This window comes from Oncorhynchus gorbuscha, unplaced genomic scaffold (genome assembly GCF_021184085.1).
Source record: "Oncorhynchus gorbuscha isolate QuinsamMale2020 ecotype Even-year unplaced genomic scaffold, OgorEven_v1.0 Un_scaffold_4738, whole genome shotgun sequence".
Lineage (NCBI taxonomy): Eukaryota > Metazoa > Chordata > Actinopteri > Salmoniformes > Salmonidae > Oncorhynchus > Oncorhynchus gorbuscha.
The window spans coordinates 1-22,043 of NW_025748695.1; the positions used below are offsets into that span (position 1 = coordinate 1).

The following is a 22,043-nucleotide window of genomic DNA, read 5'->3' on the forward strand; positions in this document are numbered from 1 at the left end:
GACCCTGATTAGTTCTTATTTAACCTCTTACGGCTATAGAGACTCTAGCGTCTCTTCTGGCCAATAGCCTGGGGAAATACAGAGCGCCAAATTCAAATAGTACGAGATAAAACTCAAACTTTCATTAAATCACACATGCAGGGTACTCAATTAAAGCTACACTAGTTGTGAATCCAGCCAACATGTCAGATTTTAAAAATGCTTTTGGCGAAAGCATGAGAAGCTATTATCTGATAGCATGCACCCCCCGAAATACCTGAACGAGACGTAAACAAAATAATTAGCGTAGCCGGCGCCACACAAAGCGCTGAAATAACATATAAAACATGCATTACCTTTGACGAGCTTCTTTGTTGACACCCCAAAACATCACAATTGGTTCTTTTTTAAATTAATTCTGTCCATGTATACCCAAAATGTCCATTTATAAAGCCCGTCTGATCCAGAAAAAACAGCTTTCCAAAACTCAACGTCATTACAAAAAATTTAAAAAGTTGCCTATAAACTTTGCCAAAATATTTCAAACTACTTTTGTAATCCAACTTTAGGTATTTGTAAACGTTAATAATCGATCAAATTGATGACGGGGCGATCTGTATTCAATAGCAGCAAGTCAACAAATCATGGACGATTTTCTCTCTTTCATAACTATCCACAGTGTAACCTCTGACAGGAAGTGCCTATTCTTCATTTCACCAAAGTTTAACTTCAACCCAATTCCCAAGACTGGTCACATCCTGTGGGAGTTGTAGGAACTGTAAACTGGGCGCTATCTAATTTCCCATGACATAGACAATACAGGGAACTGGCAGAGGGATTTTCTTTTTTTTGGAACAGTTTTTCCTTGGGGTTTTGCCTGCTACACAAGTTATGTTATAGTCACAGACATGATGTAACCAGTTTTATAAACTTCAGAGTATTTTCTATCCACACATACTAATCATATGCATATACTATATTCCTGGCATGGGTAGCAGGACGTTGAAATTTTGCACGCTTTTTATCAAAAAGTTTTAAAAAATGCACCCTAACCTCTAAGAGGTTTTAACAAAGGTACAGTTGTTCAAGTGATGGCTGCCCACGTGACCAAATATGGTGTCCTATACGATATACTAGACCCCTAATGAAATAGTAAAATCTTAAGTTACCTTCTAGGATCTCTGAGGAATATTTAATAATGTGATTTTACTCATTCAAACAACATTTAGAGGGTGAGATGTTCACAGATTTTTTTCTTTACAAATTGAACAAGTGGAAATACTCTTTAAGGAATACCTAGGATAGGATAAGTAATCCCTCTCACTCCCCCTTAAGATTTAGATGCACTATTGTAAAGTGACTGCTCCACTGATGTCATAAGGTGAATGCACCAATTTGTAAGTCGCTCTGGATAAGAGCGTCTGCTAAATGACTTAAATGTAAAATGAAATAAAAATAAAATACATCAATATTGTGTGCAATATGGACCTTTTCAGGATATGAAAAATGATTTTTATCTAACAAAATGACACTTCATGTTATCTCTGGGACCATTGGGATGATAAATCAGAGCAAGATTTCAGAATATAAGTACACATTTCACCTTCAGAGGTGAATTTATAAAACCCATCACGTTGAAAAAGGGTTTTGTTGTTAGAGCTCTCCGAAAACAATAGCATGGCATTTTTTCACAGTAATAGCTACAATAAATTGGACAGTGACAGTTATATTAACAATAATGAACGCTTCAGTCGATATAAGACACTTCTATGTACCCGACATTTGTTGTTACTCTAAAATCTGTGATCTTGATATAATGCGCTGCATGATTTACAACTGTCCCGTTGACGGAACGCCCGATCCTTAAGAAGTTGAATATGACATCACTAGGGGTCACTGTTTTGGTGATTGATGACATCTACTACAATAAGCCGCAGCATATGAATGACCTTATTGCAGAATATGCTCACCGGGTGGTACACTGGGGGTTGAATTTCACAGCAGTGTACTGGACATCTCTGTCCTGTTTCTGGGGTTGAGGCAGTTGGACGATGGAGCACAAAGCTCTTCCTGGTTTTTGGAGGGAGAGACGGACGCTGGTGTGGGGAACGCCATCCTGACTCGACGGTGACTGCTGTCTCTGCTGCATGGCCATGTTGTCATAAAGGAGAGTAGAGTCTCCCTGATGGGGAAAGAGTATAGACAACATGAGTAGAAAAAGAATACACAGTTCCACAAACAATACACATTCATCACAGTCATCTTCTGATTCCAACGACTCACCTGTCCTCGTCTGCTGTGTCTCTGGTTTCTATTGAGCTGGATTTGGATGCCGTCCTGTTTTGGACATTCATTTATTAATGATTAATGAAGTTAGAAACAAATCAGAGTGATAAAAAGCTAAATGTTCACCACCTGAACCACATGAAGCCAGAGAGACAGAGTATGAGAACCAGAACAACAATTATGATTCCTACGGCTGCAGTCTTAATTGAGGTGTGTTTCCCCTATAATAAAATATGAATGATATGAGTACTTGGTATGTTGTAAACTGAAAAGAAAATCACATTAAAGGCTTGGGAATCGTATAAGCCAACACAAAAGTCAAGTGTAATAAGCCAAATGTAGATTAAATTGTAACATGTAATTGTGTATTTTGCATATTGAAGATGACCCTTTACCTGCTACAATGATCTTCAGAGCTGTAGAGTTCTCAGATGCTATTTTATTCCTGGCCTCACAAAGGTAATGTCCACTGTCCTCAGAGCTGATGTTAGTGATGTTGTAATTCTGTCCTGACAATACTGGTGAGGTTACATTCTTCTTGTACCAGGTGTAATTCTGCACAGGTGGGTTGGCATCACTGCTGCAGGTCAGAGTCACTGAACTGCCCTCCACTATTTCACCAGAGGGACTGACTGACACTGAGGTGTTCTTTGGGCCGTCTGGTGGACAGTATGAACCAATACAGTGTTTTAAAACAGTGTTTTACATGAGGAGAATTATGGAACTTGAGGTAAACTCAGCAAAAAAAAGAAATGTCCGCTCACTGTCAACTGCATTTATTTTCAGCAAAACTTAACGTACAATTATATGTATGAACATAAGATTCAACAACTGAGATTCATAAACTGAACATGTTCCACAGACATGTGACTAACAGAAAGGGAATAATGTGTCCCTGAACAAAGGGGGGGTCAAACTCAAAAGTAGTAGTCAGGATCTGGTGTGGCCACCAGTTGTATAAGTACTGCAGTGCATCTCCTCCTCATGGACTGCACCAGATTTGCCAGGTCTTGCTGTGAGATGTTACCCCACTCTTCCACCAAGGCACCTGCAAATTCCCAGACATTTTTGGGGAGAATGACCCAGCCCTCACCCTCTGATCCAACAGGTCCCAGACGTGCTCAATGGGATTGAGATCCGGGCTCTTCGCTGGCCATGGCAGAACATTGACATTCCGGTCTTGCAGGAAATCACGTACAGAACGAGCAAATGGACCGGGTGGCATTGTCATGCTGGAGGGTCATGTCAGGATGAGCCTGCAGGAAGGCTACCACATGAAGGAATAGGATGTCTTTCCCTGTAACGCACAGCTTGAGATTGCCTGCAATGACAACAAGCCCAGTTTGGATGATGCTGACACACACCGCCCCAGACCATGATGGACCCTCCACCTCCAAATCGATCCCACTCCAGAGTACAGGCCTCGTGTGTAGCTGATTCCTTTGACGATAAAAAGCGCATCTCACCATCACCCTGGTGACACAAAACCGCGACTATCAGTGAAGAGCACTGTCTGGTCCAGCAGTGGGTTTGTGCCTACAGGCTTAACGTTGTTGCCGGTGATGTCAGGTGAGGACCTGCCTTACAACAGGCCTACAAGCCCTCAGTCCAGCCTCTCTCAGCCTATTGCGTACAGTCTGAGCACTAATGGAGGGATTGTGCATTCCTGGTGTAACTCAGGCAGTTGTTATTGCCCTCCTGTACCTGTCCAGCAGGTGTGATGTTTGGATGTACCGATCCTGCAGGTGTTGTTACACGTGGTCTGCCACTGCGAGGACGATCAGCTGTCCGTCCTGTCTCCCCCTGTAGCGCTGTCTTGGGCGTCTCACAGTACGGACATCGCAATTTATTTCACTGGCCACATCTGCAGTCCTCATGCTTCCTTGCGGCATGCCTGAGGCATGTTCACGCAGATGAGCAGGACCCTGGGCATCTTTCGCTTGGTGTTTTTCAGAGTCAGTAGAAAGGCCTCTTTAGTGTCCTAAGTTTTGAGAACTGTGACCTTAATTGCCTACCGTCTGTAAGCTGTTAGTATCTTAACGACCATTCCACAGGTGCATGTTCATGAATTGTTTGTGGTTCATTGAACAAGCATAGGAAACAGTGTTCAAACCCTTTACAATGAAGATCTGTGAAGTTATTTGGATTTTTACGAATTATCTTTGAAAGACAGGGTCCTGAAAAAGGGACGTTTCTTTTTTTGCTGAGTTTATTCTATGAGTGAAATATAAAGATGTGTGATTCTCTCATCAACGATGAGATGGTTAGGTGTACTTACACTGAACATCTACAGAAATTGTAGAAGAGTTGAGACCTCCATATTCATTCTCAGCCTCACAGTAGTATTCTCCACTGTCCTCAGAGTTAATGTTGGTGATGAGGAAGGTGTTTTCAGATCCTTTCAGTGAAACTCCATTCTTCTTGTACCAGGTGTATTTGTCCACAGGTGGGTTGGCATCACTGCTGCAGGTCAGAGTCACTGAACTGCCCTCCACTATTTCACCAGAGGGACTGACTGACACGGAGGTGGTCTTTGGTTTACCTGATAGAAAGATGAATGTCCCAAAGTGGTAGTGTCACAATACTTTCATTTTGAGTTTTTAAAATATATCTGTTAAACCACACGAGTACAAGATGGAGAGGATCTGCAATACTTACACAAAACTTTTAGAGGAACAAGCTTTGATCTTTGCAACCAACTTCATTCACTGCCAAACAGTAGTATTCTCCTCTGTCCTCAGGGATGATGTTAGTGATCCTGTAACTCCATCCAGAATGTCTCATTGAGGTTTCAGCTCCATTCGTCTTGTACCAGATGTAAATCTGCACAGGTGGGTTGGCATCACTGCTGCAGGTCAGAGTCACTGAACTGCCCTCCACTATTCCACCAGAGGGACTGACTGACACTGAGGTGTTCTTTGGACCGTCTAGTAAATCATTTTTAAGAAATACATTAAGGCCTAGATTATATGACATCTGCGGTAGCCGACACCTGCATTGCGGTTGTTTTGGCGGTGTCGTAGTTGGAACTGCATTAGAGCTGTCAAATCCACAAGTAAATCCGGGCACTATACCTCAAGAGCACATTGTCATTGGCTGCACAGAGTTGCATTAAGGGAATTCCCATGAAGTTTTGTTTACAAGTTGGAACACTGGAATATGAGATGTAATCTACACCTCAATTAGGCTGATAGAAATTATCATTATTTTAATTCATGATTGTAATTTGAGCATCATTATTTCTATATTGCCATTCTCGTTGTGAACTTCTAATGGGAGTGGGATGGGTATGTCTTCATGATAATGATCAAGACCAGCTGGGATGGGTATGTCTTCATGATAATGATCAAGACCAGCTGGGATGGGTATGTCTTCATGATAATGATCAAGACCAGCTGGGATGGGTATGTCTTCATGATAATGATCAAGAGCAGCTGGGATGGGTATGTCTTCATGATAATGATCAAGAGCAGCTGCTCACAAGAGCAGACAGCTACAATGCAGTTGTACCTCCAACACCGCCAAAACATCAGCTATGTGAGTGTCGGCTGTCGCTGATTAACATTGATTGAATCTAGGACTAACAGCCTTATGCTCTGCTTCAGGACCAATGTGAATCTAGGACTAACAGCCTAATGCTCTGCTTCAGGACCAATGTGAATCTAGGACTAACAGCCTAATGCTCTGCTTCAGGACCAATGTGAATCTAGGACTAACAGCCTAATGCTCTGCTTCAGGACCAATGTGAATCTAGGACTAACAGCCTTATGCTCTGCTTCAGGACCTCTAGGACTAACAGCCTAATGCTCTGCTTCAGGACCAATGTGAATCTAGGACTAACAGCCTTATGCTCTGCTTCAGGACCAATGTGAATCTAGGACTAACAGCCTTATGCTCTGCTTCAGGACCAATGTGAATCTAGGACTAACAGCCTAATGCTCTGCTTCAGGACCAATGTGAATCTAGGACTAACAGCCTAATGCTCTGCTTCAGGACCAATGTGAATCTAGGACTAACAGCCTTATGCTCTGCTTCAGGACCAATGTGAATCTAGGACTAACAGCCTAATGCTCTGCTTCAGGACCAATGCCGTTCAAATGGTTGATACATTTTGTAGATGTTAGTTTCTCCAATATTCCAACACTGATCTGTACTTTACTCACATTTCACATCAATGTCGATATACTCAGACCTCCCTGTCTTCATCCCATTCCAGGCCTCACAGTAGTACTCTCCAGTGTCAGATGACTGGATTTGGTTGAAGACATGCTGTGGTCCTGTCATACTCTGATTGTCACCTCCATTCTTCTTGTACCACCAGGTGTAACTCTGGACAGGTGGGTTGGCATCACTGCTGCAGGTCAGAGTCACTGAACTGCCCTCCACTATTCCACCAGAGGGACTGACTGACACTGAGATGTTCTTTGGGCCATCTGGTGTAAAAAGAAACATGAGTTTAGTCAGAGAACTATCCAAAAGATTATTCACTTACATATAATAGTAAAATAAAGAGATTTGGGCTTTGATATGGTTTAGGATTAATGCAAATTATTGACTTCATTAAACTGATTGCAACATTCCAACACTGATCTGTACTTTACTCACATTTCACATCGATGTTGATTGACTCAGACCTCCCTGTCTTCATCCCATTCCAGGCCTCACAGTAGTACTCTCCAGTGGCAGATGACTTGATTTGGTTGAAGACTTGCTGTGGTTCTGTGTTCCCGTAGGAGACAGACTGATAGCCAATCTTCTTGTACCAGGTATAACGCTTAACAAGTGGGTTGGCATCACTGCTGCAGGTCAGAGTCACTGAACTGCCCTCCACTATTTCACCAGAGGGACTGACTGACACTGAGGTGTTCTTTGGGCCATCTGATAAAAGACCATTATAAATTCCACAAATTAACAAGGCACAGCTATTAATTAATTTAAATGCATTCCAGGTGAATACCTCATGAAGCTGGTTGAGAGAATGTAAAGAGTGTGCAAAGCTGTCATCAAGGCAAAGGGTTGCTACTTTGAAGAATCTCAAATATAAAATACATTTTGATTTGTAAAAAAAGAATTAGGTTACTAAAATATTCCATATGTGTTATTTCATACTTTTTATGTCGTTACTGTTATTCTACAATGTCGAAAATAGTACAAATAAAGAAAAACCCTGAATGAGTAGGTGTGTCCAAACTATTGACTTGTACTGTATATTATCTTTTTCTTCTGAAAACATTAGATTTACCAAATAAAGTAAACCAGTAGATTTTACAAGTCAGTTTGAAATAATTACATTAACATTGTGAAAATAAATATTCAGAAATGTGTATATTAAAATGTTTTTTGACTCATCATTATTTAAGCAGTTTAAGTATGACCAAAATGTTAAAGATGTACCTACACTGGACGTCCACAAATACAGGGGAAGAGGTGAGACGTCCATATTTATTCTCAGCTTCACAGTAATATTCTCCTCTGTCCTCAGAGATGATGTTAGTGATGCTGTAACTCTGTCCTGATGCTTTTGGTGAGGTTACGGTCTTCTTGTACCAGGTGTATTTGTCCACAGGTGGGTTGGCATCACTGCTGCAGGTCAGAGTCACTGAACTGCCCTCCACTATTTCACCAGAGGGACTGACTGACACTGAGGTGTTCCTTGGACCATCTGGTGTAAAATAAACATTAGTTCAGTCAGAGAACTATCCAAAAGATTACTCAGTTACACAAAACATTAAAATAAAGAGATTTGGGCTATGATTATCATTTAGTATAATTCAGTTAAAATGATTGATTTTATTAAACTGATTCCAACACTGATCTGGACTTTACTCACATTTCACATCGATGTTGATTGACTCAGACCTCCCTGTTTTAATCCCATTCCAGGCCTCACAGTAGTACTCTCCAGTGGCAGATGACTTGATTTGGTTGAAGACTTGCTGTGATTCTGTGTTCCCGTAGGAGACAGACTGATAGCCAATCGTCTTGTACCAGGTGTAACTCTGCACAGGTGGGTTGGCATCACTGCTGCAGGTCAGAGTCACTGAACTGCCCTCCACTATTTCACCAGAGGGACTGACTGACACTGAGGTGTTCTTTGGGTCATCTGACAAAGTTCCAATATAAAGTCATTAACATCTTGGTTATAGTATTATCAAATCAAACTGTATTTGTCACGTGCACCGAATACAACAAGTGTAGACCTTATCTTGGCTTTCTGAAGAGATTAGATTGAGTGAATAAGGTAAACCAGTAGATTTTACAGGTCAGTTAGAAATAATTACATTCACATTGTGAAAATACATATTGACAGATGTGGATGTTTTATAGTAAAATGTTTCTTGATTTATCATAATTTTAGCAGTTTACAAGCATGATGAAAATGTTAAAGATGTACCTACACTGGACGTCCACAAATACAGGGGAAGAGGTGAGACGTCCATATTTATTCTCAGCCTCACAGTAATATTCTCCTCTGTCCTCAGAGATGATGTTAGTGATGCTGTAACTCTGTCCTGATGCTTTTGGTGAGGTTACGTTCTTCTTGTACCAGGTGTATTTGTCCACAGGTGGGTTGGCATCACTGCTGCAGGTCAGAGTCACTGAACTGCCCTCCACTATTTCACCAGAGGGACTGACTGACACTGAGGTGCTTTTGGGGGCATCTGGTAAGGAATAATGTGTGGAGGGGTTATCATGTGACAATAGTGCAATCAAGACCTTGCATCAGTTATCAGACGAATCAAAGATAACATGACATTGACAGGTCAGAGAACATTAACTAGTCAAAACATTAAAAGAAACACATTTGGAAAGGTGCTTTACGTGACCAACCAGATGCTAAACACTGGTTGTCTACGCGTCTCAAGACTGTGTTTGCCCATTGCACTAAAAGCTAGGTATTAGCGAATGGTTGTAAGCTTCAGGTAAGGGTTAGGCTTCTCATTATGCAAGCGTAGTTCACTGAACCACGTCCACTTTATATTCCATAGGCCTCCACTCTTCTGGGACGGCTTTCCAGTAGATGTTGGAGTTTTGCTTCCATTCAGCCACGAGAGCATTAGTGAAGTTGGGCACTGTTGTTGGGGGATTAGGCCTGGCTCACAGTCGGCGTTTCAATTCATCCCAAAGGAGTTCAATGAGGTTGAAGTCAGGTCTCTGTGCAGGCCGGTCAAGTTCTTCTACACCGATCTAGACAAACCATTTCTGTATGGACCTAACTTTGTGCGCGTGGGCATTGTCATGCTGAAACAGGAAAGGGCCTTCCCAAACTGTTGCCACAAAGTTGGAAGCACAGAATCATTTTCAATGCTGTAACGTAAGTATTTCCCATTCTGTGAGCTTGTGTGGCCTACCACTTAGCGGCTGAGGTGTTGTTGCTCCTAGACATTTCCTCTTTACAATAACAGCACGTATAGTTGGCCGTGGCAGCTCTAGCATGTCAGAAAGTTGACAAACTGACTGGTTGGAAAGGTGGCATCCTATGACGGTTCCATGTTGAAAGTCGCTGAGCTCTTCAGTAAGGCCATTCTAATACCAATGTTTGTTTTATAAACCTTTCAGCAATGGATGTGGCTGAAATAGCCAAATTCAGCAATTAGAAGGGGTGTCCACATACTTAAGCATATATAGTGTATGCAGGGTTAAATTGAATAAGAAACGGGATAGAAAATGCACAGTAGCAGCAGCGAATGTGATGAGTCAAAAGACTGCAAAACGGTCAATGCTGATTGTCCGGGAAGCTATTTGGTTAACTACAGTATTTAGGAGTCTCGTGGCATGTGGGTAGAAACTATTCAGGGTCCTGTTGGTTTCAGACTTGGTGCATCGGTACAGCTTGCCATGCAATAGCGATGAGAACATTCTATCACTTGGGTAACCAGAATCTTTGATCATTTTTAGGGCCATTCTTTGTCACTGACCGGTATAGAGATCCTGAGTGGCAGGGACCTTGCGGTTGGATGCCAAGCAGTTACCATGCCAAGCAGTGATGCTGCCAGTCAAGATGCTCTCAATGCTGAAGCTGTAGAACTTTTGGAAGATCTGAGGGTCCATGACAAATCTTTTCATTTGTCGTGCCTTCTTCAAGATTGTGTCGGTGTGTGTGGATCATGTTAATTACTTACAGTGATGTGGACACTTAGAATTTTGAAGCTCTTGACCCTCTCAACTACATTACAGCCCCGTCGATGTGGAAGGGGCGTGCTCTGCAATTCATTTCCTGTAGTCCACGTTCAGCTTATTTGTCTTGCTCACATTGAGGGAGAGGATGTTGTCCTGGCACCACACTGCCAAGTCACTAATCTCCTCCCTATAGGCTGTCTCATCGTCGTTGGTGATCGGGCCTAACACTGTTGTGTCATCAGTAAACTTAATGATGGCGTTGGAGTCGTGTGAGGCCATGCAGTCGTGGATGAACAGGGAGTACAGTAGGGGACTAAGCACTCACCCATGATGGGCCCCTGTGTTGAGGCGGATGGCGGCTGTGTTGCTACCTACCATCACCACCTGGGGGCGGCCCGTCAGGAAGTATACAAACCAGTTGCAGAGGGAGGTGTTCAGTCACAGGGTCCTGAGTTTAGTGATGAGCTTGGAGGGCACTATGGTGTTGAACGCTGAGCTGTAGTCAATGAATAGCATTCTAACATAGGTGTTCCTCTTGTCCATGTGGGAGAGGGCTGTGTGGAGTGCAATAGAGATTGTGTCAGCTGTGGATCTGTTGGAATGGTATGCGAATTGGAGTGCGTCCATTGTGTCTGGGATGTGATGTGATGAGTGATGACCAGCCTTTCAAAGCGTTTCATGGCTACAGATGTAAGTCCTACAGGGTAATAACAATTTAGACTGGTTATTTTGGGGTTCTTGGGCACAGGGACTATGGTGGTCTGCTTGAAACAAGTAGGTATTACAAACTGGGTCAGGGAGAGGTTGGAAATGTCAGTGAAGACACTTTCCAGCTGGTCCGCGCATGCTCTCAGCCCCACGGCCGTCCGGCCCGGCGGCCTTGTGAATGTTAACCTGTTTAAAAGTCTTACTCACATCAGCTACGGTGAGCGAGATCACACAGTCATCCGGAACAGCTGGTTCTCTCATGTATGGTTCAGTATTGCTTTCATCAAAGCGAGCAAAGAAGGTATTTAGCACATTTGGTAGGTTCACCTCACAAGGCAGCTCGTGGCTGGGTTTCCCTTTGTAATCCGTGATAGTTTTCAAACCCTTAGAATACCCCGAGCTGCAGACCGTACTATTTACCAAGATATTTTCTTTTATGGCAGAGCCGACATAGTACAATTCGATCTTCATCCGGGACTAACGCTTTGCCTGTTTGATGGCTCATTGGAGGTTGTAGCAGGATTTCTTATTAGCATCTGGATTTGTGTCCCGCTCATTGAAAGGGGTAGCGCTAGCCTTTAGCTCAGTATGGATGATGCTTGCAATCAATGGCTTCTGGTAGGGATATGTACGTACGGTCACTGTAGGGATGGAGTCACTGGTGCACTTATTAATGAAACCGGTGACTGATGTGGTAAACTCCTCAAAGTTATCAGATTAATCCTGAAACAGTCTGTGCTAGCAAAACAGTCCTGTAGCTTAGCTTCCGCATCATCAGACCACTTTCGTATTGAGCGCATCATTGGAACTTCCTGTTTGAGTTTTTTTATTGTAAGCAGGAATCAGGAGTATAAGAGTTATGGTCAGATTTGCCTAAAGGAGGGTGAGGAAGAGCCTTGTATGCATTTCTGTGTGTGAAGTAATGGTAACATAGAGTTGTGAAGCCTCTAGTTGGACACCACCAGCCATGAGAAACATCACCTCTGGATGGTCTTTTTCTTGTTTGCTTACGGCCCTATACAGCTTGTTGAGTGTGGTTTTAGTGTCAGCATCGGTTTGTGGTGGTAAATAGACAGCTATGATAAATATTGATGAAAACTCTCTTGGTAAATAGTGTGGTCTGCAGCTCGGGGTATTCTAACTCAGGGGAGAAAGACTTCCTTAACATTAGAGAACACATACCAGCTGTTGTTAACAAAGACACACACCCCTCCCCCTTTCCTTACCCGAGGCTAACATTCAAACACTGAGCTACTCTCATGTTTTACTCACATTTAACATCGATGTCTAAAGATGGAGACCTGTCCGTACTAATTCCATTCGAGACCCAGCAGTAGTACTGTCTAGTGTCAGATGACTTGATTTGGCTGAAAACCTGCTGTGGTTCTGTGTTCCCATAGAAGATACTCTGATAGACACTTCCATTCTTGTACCAGGCATAACTCTGCACAGGTGGGTTGGCATCACTGCTGCAGGTCAGAGTCACTGAACTGCCCTCCACTATGTCACCAGAGGGACTGACTGACACTGAGGTGCTCTTTGGGCCGTCTGGTGTAAAAGAAACATGAGTTCAGTTACATAACTATCCAATAGATGAGTCACTTACACAAAACATTCAAAGGAACCGATGTTGGCTATGCTATGCTTTATGGATTCATTTACATTTAAACTGATTCCAACATTTCAACATTGAGTTGTACTTTACTCACATTTCACATCGATGTTGATAGACTCAGACCTGTCTGTCCCCATCTCATTCCGGGCTTCACAGTAGTACTCCCCAGTGTCAGATGACTGGATGTGACTGAAGACATGCTGTAGTTCTGTGTTCCCATGGGAGAAAGACTGATAGTGGGCTCCAATCTTCTTGTACCAGGTGTATTTGTCCACAGGTGGGTTGGCATCACTGATGCAGGTCAGAGTCACTGAACTGCCCTCCACTATTTCACCAGAGAGATGGATTGATGCCAGTGTGTTCTTTGGGCCATCTGAATGACAGAACGAGTGTAAGCATATGCAGTAAGGACCTAAGTGATGATGTTATTTAGTAAAGAATACAATAAAAATCCTCACATTTGACAGTGAGAGTCTCTTCAGGTGAGTGGAGATCCTCAAAGCCTTCTACAGCACAGGAGTATCTGCCGGCATCCTCACTGCTGACTGGGTTGAGGATCAGGCTGTTATTTTGGTTGGTGAGACGCTGGCCTAACTTGTACCAGATGTAGGAGGGGTTGGGGTTATCAGTCAGAGTACAGACGGTCCTACAGGCCAGTGTCACTCTCTGTCCCTCAGTCACTGTGGCAGGAGTGATCTCCACCTGCAGACCTGAAAGATTGTGAATAAGGAGTAAATGACATATTTTCTCTGGTTATTTTCTCCTGTTATTGGACCAGATAAATACAACATAAATCCGTTAATGTATACAGTCTTAGAAAAACAGGGTTCTTCGACTATCCCCATAAGATAACCCTATTTTGGTTCCAGGTAGAACCCTTTTCTGTTTCATTTTGTGTCCCATGTTCTACATGGGTTCTACATGGATCCCAAAACTGTTCTTCAAAGGGTTATGCTATGAGGACAGCCAAACAACCTTTTTAGGTTCTACATAGCACCTTTTTTCTAAGAGTGTAGAGTATAAAGCACACACCTGTGACAGACAGAGTTGTTCCAGAGAAGGTATATCCCCATTCTGCATGAACTGTTTTAAATCTGAACTTGTACTCAGTTGAGTCTCTTTCCCTCAGGTCTGTGATTGTTAGAGTGGAGTCCTTGTCTGTTTGTCGATGGTACTTCACACGATCTGCATACTCTGGGTCCTGGCTCAGATCGTTAGTTACACCAGACTCCCATTTGCTGAACCAGAACACTTCTGTGACGTTATGCCAACTGGGATGTGTGTAAAAGCACGATATGTCCACTGTTGACCCTTTCAAAGCACAGATACTCTGATGGGTGTAAGTCACATTCATACAGCTCTCATCCCGAACACCTGAAACAAAATGTAGCTGATCAATTCCTGAAACGATAATGAGACTAAATGTTTTAGATGCATTGGACAGGTTCATTTAAAATTCAAATTAAATATAGACATATATCTACACTCAGAAATAAAGGTTTAGATTTGTTTCTAAAAGGGTACAAACACATGTCTCTGGGGTGGTGCCCTGTAAAGGGTACAAACACATGTCTCTGGGGTGGTGCCCTGTAAAGGGTACAAACACATGACTCTGGGGTGGTGCCCTGTAAAGGGTACAAACACATGTCTCTGGGGTGGTGCCCTGTAAAGGGTACAAACACATGTCTCCGGGGTGGTGCCCTGTAAAGGGTACAAACACATGTCTCCGGGTGGTGTCCTGGGGTGGTGTCCTGGGGTGGTGCCCTGTAAAGGGTACAAACACATGTCTCCGGGGTGGTGTCCTGTAAAGGGTACAACCACGTGTCTCCGGGGTGGTGTCCTGTAAAGGGTACAAACACATGTCTCCGGGGTGGTGTCCTGTAAAGGGTACAACCACGTGTCTCTGGGGTGGTGCCCTGTAAGCTCCTCCTTTGTGCTTTTAGTTACAGGTGGTGATGTTACGTTTGATACCATAGCTCCGAGGCATGTGTAGAAACAGCTAAGCGGTGTATTTCGAAGCAGCGCACCGATGCCTGTGTCACTTTATCAGAAGCACATGATCAATGACGTCCAAACCTTGGTTTCGTCGAACAACCACCAGGTTAGTTTGGTATTGGTTTGGTAGAAGACATAAAGGCTCCACTGCATATGCTATATGGGGTGTGGGGCGTCAGCAATAATCATTTAGCTGCTCTAAATCATTTGGACCAGCAGGTGCCACCAGTGTACCTTCTGTTAATCAAAGACTTGATTTATGAAACTATTTTTGACAAAAATTGGCTGAAAAATCTCAATACTTCAGGAATCTTTGTTTCCCCGTGACTAGTTATAGACGGGTGGATTTAGGTGTAGGCGACATAGGCAGCCGCCCGGGGCAGCATCTTGCTGGGGGCGTTACGGGGAACCCGCACAAAAACAAAAAAACAAAAAGGATCATTGGAATGGTGATATTTGAGCGATCTGTTTTCTATCCCTCATTTGCACGTCACGTCAATGATATCATGTCACCGTGTGGGACTGTGGGTCAATGATATCATGTCACCGTGTGGGACTGTGAGTCAATGATATCATGTCACCGGGTGGGACTGTGGGTCAATGATATCATGTCACCGGGTGGGACTGTGGGTCAATGATATCATGTCACCGTGTGGGACTGTGGGTCAATGATATCATGTCACCGTGTGGGACTGTGGGTCAATGATATCATGTCACCGTGTGGGACTGTGGGTCAATGATATCATGTCACCGTGTGGGACTGTGGGTCAATGATATCATGTCACCGTGTGGGACTGGGGGGGATTCTCTCCTTCTCTCTTTCTTTCTCTCTCTCGGAGGACCTGAGCCCTAGAACCATGCCCCAGGACTACCTGACATGATGACTCCTTGCTGTCCCCAGTCCACCTGGCCATGCTGCTGCTCCAGTTTCAACTGGCCTGGGCCCTAGGACCATGTCCCAGGACTACCTGACATGAGGACTCCTTGCTGTCCCCAGTCCACCTGGCCATGCTCATGCTCCAGTTTCAACTGTTCTGCACCGTGTGGGACTGTGGGTCAATGATATCATTTCACTATTATATCAACCATGCTGGTCATTTATGAACATTTGAACATCTTGGCCACGTTCTGTTATAATCTCCACCGTGTGGGCACAGCCGGAAGAGGACTGGACCACCCCACATATGCTCTCTCTAATTCTCTCTTTCTTTCTCTCTCTCGGAGGACCTGAGCCCTAGGACCGTGCCCCAGGACTACCTGACATGATGGCTCCTTGCTGTCCCCAGTCCACCTGACTGTGCTGCTGCTCCAGTTTCAACTGTTCTGCCTTATTATTATTTGACCATGCTGGGAACATCTTCAACTGTTTGCCTGTTATTATTATTTGACCATGCTGGTCATTTATGAACATTTGAACATCTTGGTCATGTTCTGTTATAATCTCTACCCGGCACAGCCAGAAGAGGACTGGCCACCCCACATAGCCCGGTTCCTCTCTAGGTTTCTTCCTAGGTTTTGGCCTTTCTAGGGAGTTTTCCTAGCCACCGTGCTTTTACACCTGCATTGTTTGCTGTTTGGGGTTTTAGGCTGGGTTTCTGTACAGCACTTTGAGATATCAGCTGACGTACGAAGGGCTATATAAATAAATTTGATTTGATTTGATTTGATTTGATTTCTACAGTTTTAAATTTGATGTTAAATGTGTTCACCCTGTGGGTCAATGATATCATGTCACCGTTGGGACTGTGGGTCAATGATATCATGTCACCGTGTGGGACTGTGGGTCAATGATATCATGTCACCGTGTGGGACTGTGGGTCAATGATATCATGTCACCTTGTGTGTCAAATGGACTGTGGGTCAATGATATCATGTCACCGTGTGGGACTGTGGGTTAGTGATATCATGTCACCGTGTGGGACTGTGGGTCAACACTTCCACTCATGGGTGGCCAAAAATAACTATCTGAACACCATGCACCCACTAAGCCATGCCTCCAATATAATTATCCAGTTTGAGTGAATTGTAGAGTTACTTGTTAGTGACGGAGACATGGTTGTTGAATTCGTACATTTTCAGTCCTGAGTTCCTAGGCGTATATTATTAAAATGAAACTCTTCATGACAATACATTACAGATCTCATGAGGCCTTATTTTGAAGAATAGTTTTACTCTAATACAGAGGCTTGAAATTTATGGTTTAAATTATTTACACATCAGGCCTGCATGTAGGCTCAAAAAAATCAAGTAACTTTCCCCAAATTCCCAGATTGTAACAAATTTTCACCCGTTTCAGAAATCTTCCAACCGGGATTTCTGAAAAAGCTGGCTTGCATTGTGATTTGTCATTCCTATTGGAATCCAGCCAGAGTTAGGATATCCAACAGTTTGAATATTATTCACACGCCATCTGCATTCATAATGACTGTCAGGTGTAGGAACATTGTGAGGAGACTCCCTAAGCCATTTAAACTGGAATAACCATTTTAGTAACTGGTGAAAACAATCTAACAAAGCTGATTGGATTAGTTTAGAAAAATGTACATTATTTATTTTAGCATAGCATAAAATTAATCTGTGTAGATTAATCAATCAATCAATGTACATGCAAAAACACAGATATATATATTTTTTAAGTTGATCAACCTGTAGTAGAGCATGCTGGGAAATATAATGATGATAATAATGATGGTACAAATTTGCCTTTTTAGAGTGCCACCCCAGTAACAAACATCTACCTCATTTTAGGTGGGAAAGATTCATAGTTGTACTTTGAGGGTATTTAGGATACACAACATATGTTTGTACCCTGGGAAACAGAAATGCACCTTCACATTGTAGACCTTTATTTGAGAGTGAGAGTGTGATGATTGCGAAACACTTTACCCGACACCCAGTGTCCTAACACTTTATGACACAGTGATAACCATGTCTTGTTATGTCATAACAGCTGACATAACTTGTCATAACCTGTCATAATATGGAGAACACTGTCATGATGCATATATTGACACCTTTTATGACATATATTGCGTTACTTTACGGCTGGTTATGGCACCTACAGTAACATTTATTCAATGTAAAATAAATCCCTGCCAAGAAGTTTCCTTTCTTTTGAGAGTTTGTCTCTTAAATCCTTTGTTGTTGTAATGAATTATTTACAGTCACGTTTCTTTCCAGATTTTAGATAACTTGTATAAAAAAACATGTTATGACACTGTCAGGAAGCATTACGACCATCCTGTGTCACTTGAATGAAGAAAATACACTTTATGACAGCGTTACGACCATCATAATCATATCAGCCAGAGAGGCCTGTCACGTACATGCCCTTATATCAGTCATCAGTCAAAAGAGGGTGTCTTATCCTGCTCCTGAAATCTGCTCCTGCATTCATCCCAGTCATCAGCAACAGAGCATTGGGTTAGGTGCATGTCTGACATCAATAGGTGCGCAATTACAATGATCATTTAATATGGTCAATATTTCTTTTTTGGTAAAGTATTTCCGATTATTGTACCTTTATATTTGAAATATGGGGTACAAAAATGTATCAATAAACTCTTTATCCTCACAGGTACCCTAAAAGGTACCTAACAGTACCATGTGAGATCATTATGTGTACCTTTGAAGGTACATTATGTGTATTTTTATATTTTTGTACCCCAGGGAAAAATACTGTATCCTTATTTTCTAAGAGTGTATGACGTTGTCATTTCTATTTAATTTGTCCCTTCTCGTTGGCCTTAAATGATTGATACTTGTTAAGTAGAGAACTAATTGCATTCACACTCACACACTGCTGGAGCTTGGACATCCTCATGGCTTTTTACAGCACAGGAGTAACTGTCTGAATAAGAATTATTGACAGAGTATTGCAGGGAAGTAGACTCATCTAGACGTTGTCCGTTCCTGTACCAGATGTATGTGGGGTTGTCAGTCAGAGTACAGGTGGTGCTACAGGTCAGTGTCTTCTGTCCCTCTGCAGCAGAAGTCACCTTCACCTGCAGGTCTGAATGAGGAGAGAATAAAAACACAGAAGAACAACCCTCAATATTTCCACCTCATTTGTATTTCTGTTTCTGTGACCTTTATTTTACTAGGCAAGTCAGCTGAGAACAAATTCTTATTTATAATGACACCAGGGAACAGAGGTTAACTGCCTTGTTCAGGGCCAGAACAGATGGTTTACCTTGTCAGCGCAGGGATTCGACCCAGCAACCTTTCAGTTACTGGTCTAATGCTCTAACCACTAGGCTACCTGCCACCTAATGCTACGAGAGATAAAGTAATTACACTGTAGAATAATGTTATGTAAATATAGTACTACCAGTAAATCATAATGTTCTGTAATACTACCAGTATATTATACAATTCTGTAAGTGTAGTATTACCAGTATTCTATAATGTTCTGTACGTGTAGTATTACCAGTATATCATGTTCTGTAAGTGTAGTATTAACCAGTATATCATAATGTTCTGTACGTAGTATTACCAGTATATCATAATGTTCTGTAATGTAGTATTACCAGTATATCAATAATGTTCTGTACGTGTAGTATTACCAGTATATCATAATGTTCTGTAAGTGTAGTATTACCAGTATATCATCATGTTCTGTAAGTGTAGTATTACCAGTATATCATAATGTTCTGTACGTGTAGTATTACCAGTATATCATAATGTTCTGTAAGTGTAGTATTACCAGTATATCATAATGTTCTGTAAGTGTAGTATTACCAGTATATCATAATGTTCTGTAAGTGCAGTATTAACAGTATATCATAATGTTCTGTACGTGTAGTATTACCAGTATATCATAATGTTCTGTACGTGTAGTATTACCAGTATATCATAATGTTCTGTACGTGTAGTATTACCAGTATATCATAATGTTCTGTAAGTGTAGTATTACCAGTATATCACAATGTTCTGTAAGTGTAGTATTACCAGTATATCATAATGTTCTGTACGTGTAGTATTACCAGTATATCATAATGTTCTGTAAGTGTAGTATTACCAGTATATCATAATGTTCTGTACGTGTCAGGACCCGGTTACGAACCCGGGTCTCCGGAGTGAGAAACAGTCACTTAACCAACTGAGCCACGAATAGTCGGCAGAACCCAGAAGATGAGGCAGACACAGCAGTACTTGAGACGGTGTATTTAATGAAGTAAAAAGTGAAGTTCTTCAGGAAAACATGTAACTCCACAACCTCAAAAGGAATCGTACAAGAACAAAGGAAATCCTCCAAGACAAAAAGGTAAATCCACAAGGTGGAAGGTAAAGCACAAAAAGCCTCAAAAGATACTCAAAAACAAACAAACAAGAACAAAAAACAGAATTCTACAAGAGAGGCGACCGGGATCAACAAGAGTTCACAGAGTACTAGGGCTGGGTGCTAACATACAAACACAGAGCAAAGAACAGAGGAAAACAAAGGGTTTAAATACAATCAGGGGAAACGAGGCACAGGTGCAAATAATAATGGCGATCAAGGGAAAACAAAAGGTCAAAAGGCACAATGGGGGCATCTAGTGACCAAAAACCGGAACAACCCTGGCCAAATTTTGACAGTAAGTGTAGTATTACCAGTATATCATAATGTTCTGTAAGTGTAGTTTTACCTGTGACAGACAGAGTTGTTCCAGGGAAGCTGTACCCCCATCCTGAGATCTGTGTGTTGAATCTGAATTTATACTCAGCTGAGTCGCTCTCTCTCAGATCCATGATTCTCAGGGTGGAGGGAAGGCTCTCCAGGGCCCGACCTGCATACTCTGGGTCTCTGGTTAGGTCCTCAGGGGCCGACTTATCACTTCTAAACCAGAATGTTGTTTTGATCGGATGATAACTGGAATAAGTACAGGATATGTCCACTGATGACCCCTTCAAGGCACAGATACTCTTGTCAATATAAGTCACTCTGTTGCAGCTCTGATCCTGAACACCTGAAACATAATGACAAGAGGACATTACTTATACAATCATGAGCTGCAATAATCCTGTGTTGGTTATCTTAGATAACTGTGAGGACTGTTTAGGAGACAGAATAGATATACTTGAAAAGTTCTACTAGAATACTGAGTTGAATCCATACTCACACACTGCAGGAGTGTGGAGATCCTCATTGGATTTTACAGCACAGGAGTAGCTGTCTGCAGCATCAGGGTAGACTGAATAGGGAGAAGTGTTGTCAGTTACTATCTGTCCGTTCTTGTACCAGGTGTAGGTGGGGTTACCAGTCAGAACACAGGTGGTGCAGGTCAGTGTCTTCCACGCTGATACAACTGAATAAGGAGTCACCTTCACCTGCAGATCTGGAGGAGATCACAACACATTACAACCATTAGTCATCTGACATCTTTTCTAGTCACATGACATTTATTTTTTGAAGACAAAACACTACAATTTCCAGAACTAAATTGACAGAAGAATATCACTGTACCTGTGACAGACAGAGTGACTCCAGGGTTGCCAGTAAATCTCCCTCCAGTCTGATCTGTTATGAATCTGAACTTGTACGTAGCTGAGTCTCTCTCTCTCAGGTCTGTGATTCTCAGAGTGCAGTCGTTCTTCTTATCTTTATGATACGTCACACGTCCTTTGTAGTCTGGTTCATCACTCAGACTAACAGGATTCTCCTCAGCATCATTTCTAGTGAACCAGAAGGTTGATGTGACGATATAACCACTGGGATATGTGTAAGAGCAGGACAGATCCACTGTTGACCCCTTCAAGGTACAGATACTCTGAGTGGTGTATGTAACACTCCAGCCATCCTGACCCAGTACCACTGAAACACACAGTCACACAACACAAGGATATTACATTAAGCAAAGGTCTATTGGCTCACACTGACAGTAGGGTTTGTCCACACTTTGTTGCCGTCCTGTAGTTTCTGAGTTGAGTGTGAATGGAAACCACACATAAGCATCACTCAGTGAGGTGTGAAAGATAAATGCCTAACAGACGATGTCACTGAACACAACAGAATAACATGAAGATAACATTACTAAAACATGATGAATGAGACCAGACCACATACCTGCCACAGACCACATACCTGCTACAGACCACATACCTGCCACAGACCACATACCTGCCACAGACCACATACCTGCCACAGACCACATACCTGCCACAGACCACATACCTACCTGCCACAGACCACATACCTGCCACAGACCACATACCTGCCACAGACACACATACCTGCCACAGACCACATACCTGCCATTTAGACCACATACCTGCCACAGACCACATAGACCAGACCACAAACAGACCACAGAAAGACCCCCAACACACTTCCTGCTGTTCTCAAGGACATTGTTGC

At 42.5% G+C, this 22,043-nt stretch overlaps 1 protein-coding gene across 1 annotated transcript; it reads right to left on the minus strand.

Moving 5' to 3' along the window:
• Window positions 1-1,949: 1,949 nt before the first annotated feature.
• On the minus strand, window positions 1,950-21,795 carry LOC124028731 (sialoadhesin-like; the record flags this gene model as incomplete). The annotated part of the gene is made up of 19 exons (XM_046340710.1): window positions 21,771-21,795; window positions 21,153-21,500; window positions 20,809-21,024; window positions 20,335-20,655; window positions 18,501-18,716; window positions 13,742-14,083; window positions 13,168-13,419; window positions 12,804-13,082; window positions 12,367-12,642; window positions 8,664-8,927; window positions 8,096-8,368; window positions 7,664-7,927; window positions 6,871-7,143; window positions 6,429-6,698; window positions 4,962-5,192; window positions 4,544-4,807; window positions 2,797-2,924; window positions 2,263-2,316; window positions 1,950-2,161 (listed from the first exon to the last, which is right to left on the minus strand). Coding segments are annotated over exons 1-19 (4,499 nt in total), but the record flags the coding sequence as incomplete, so codon positions are not given.
• Window positions 21,796-22,043: the final 248 nt, after the last annotated feature.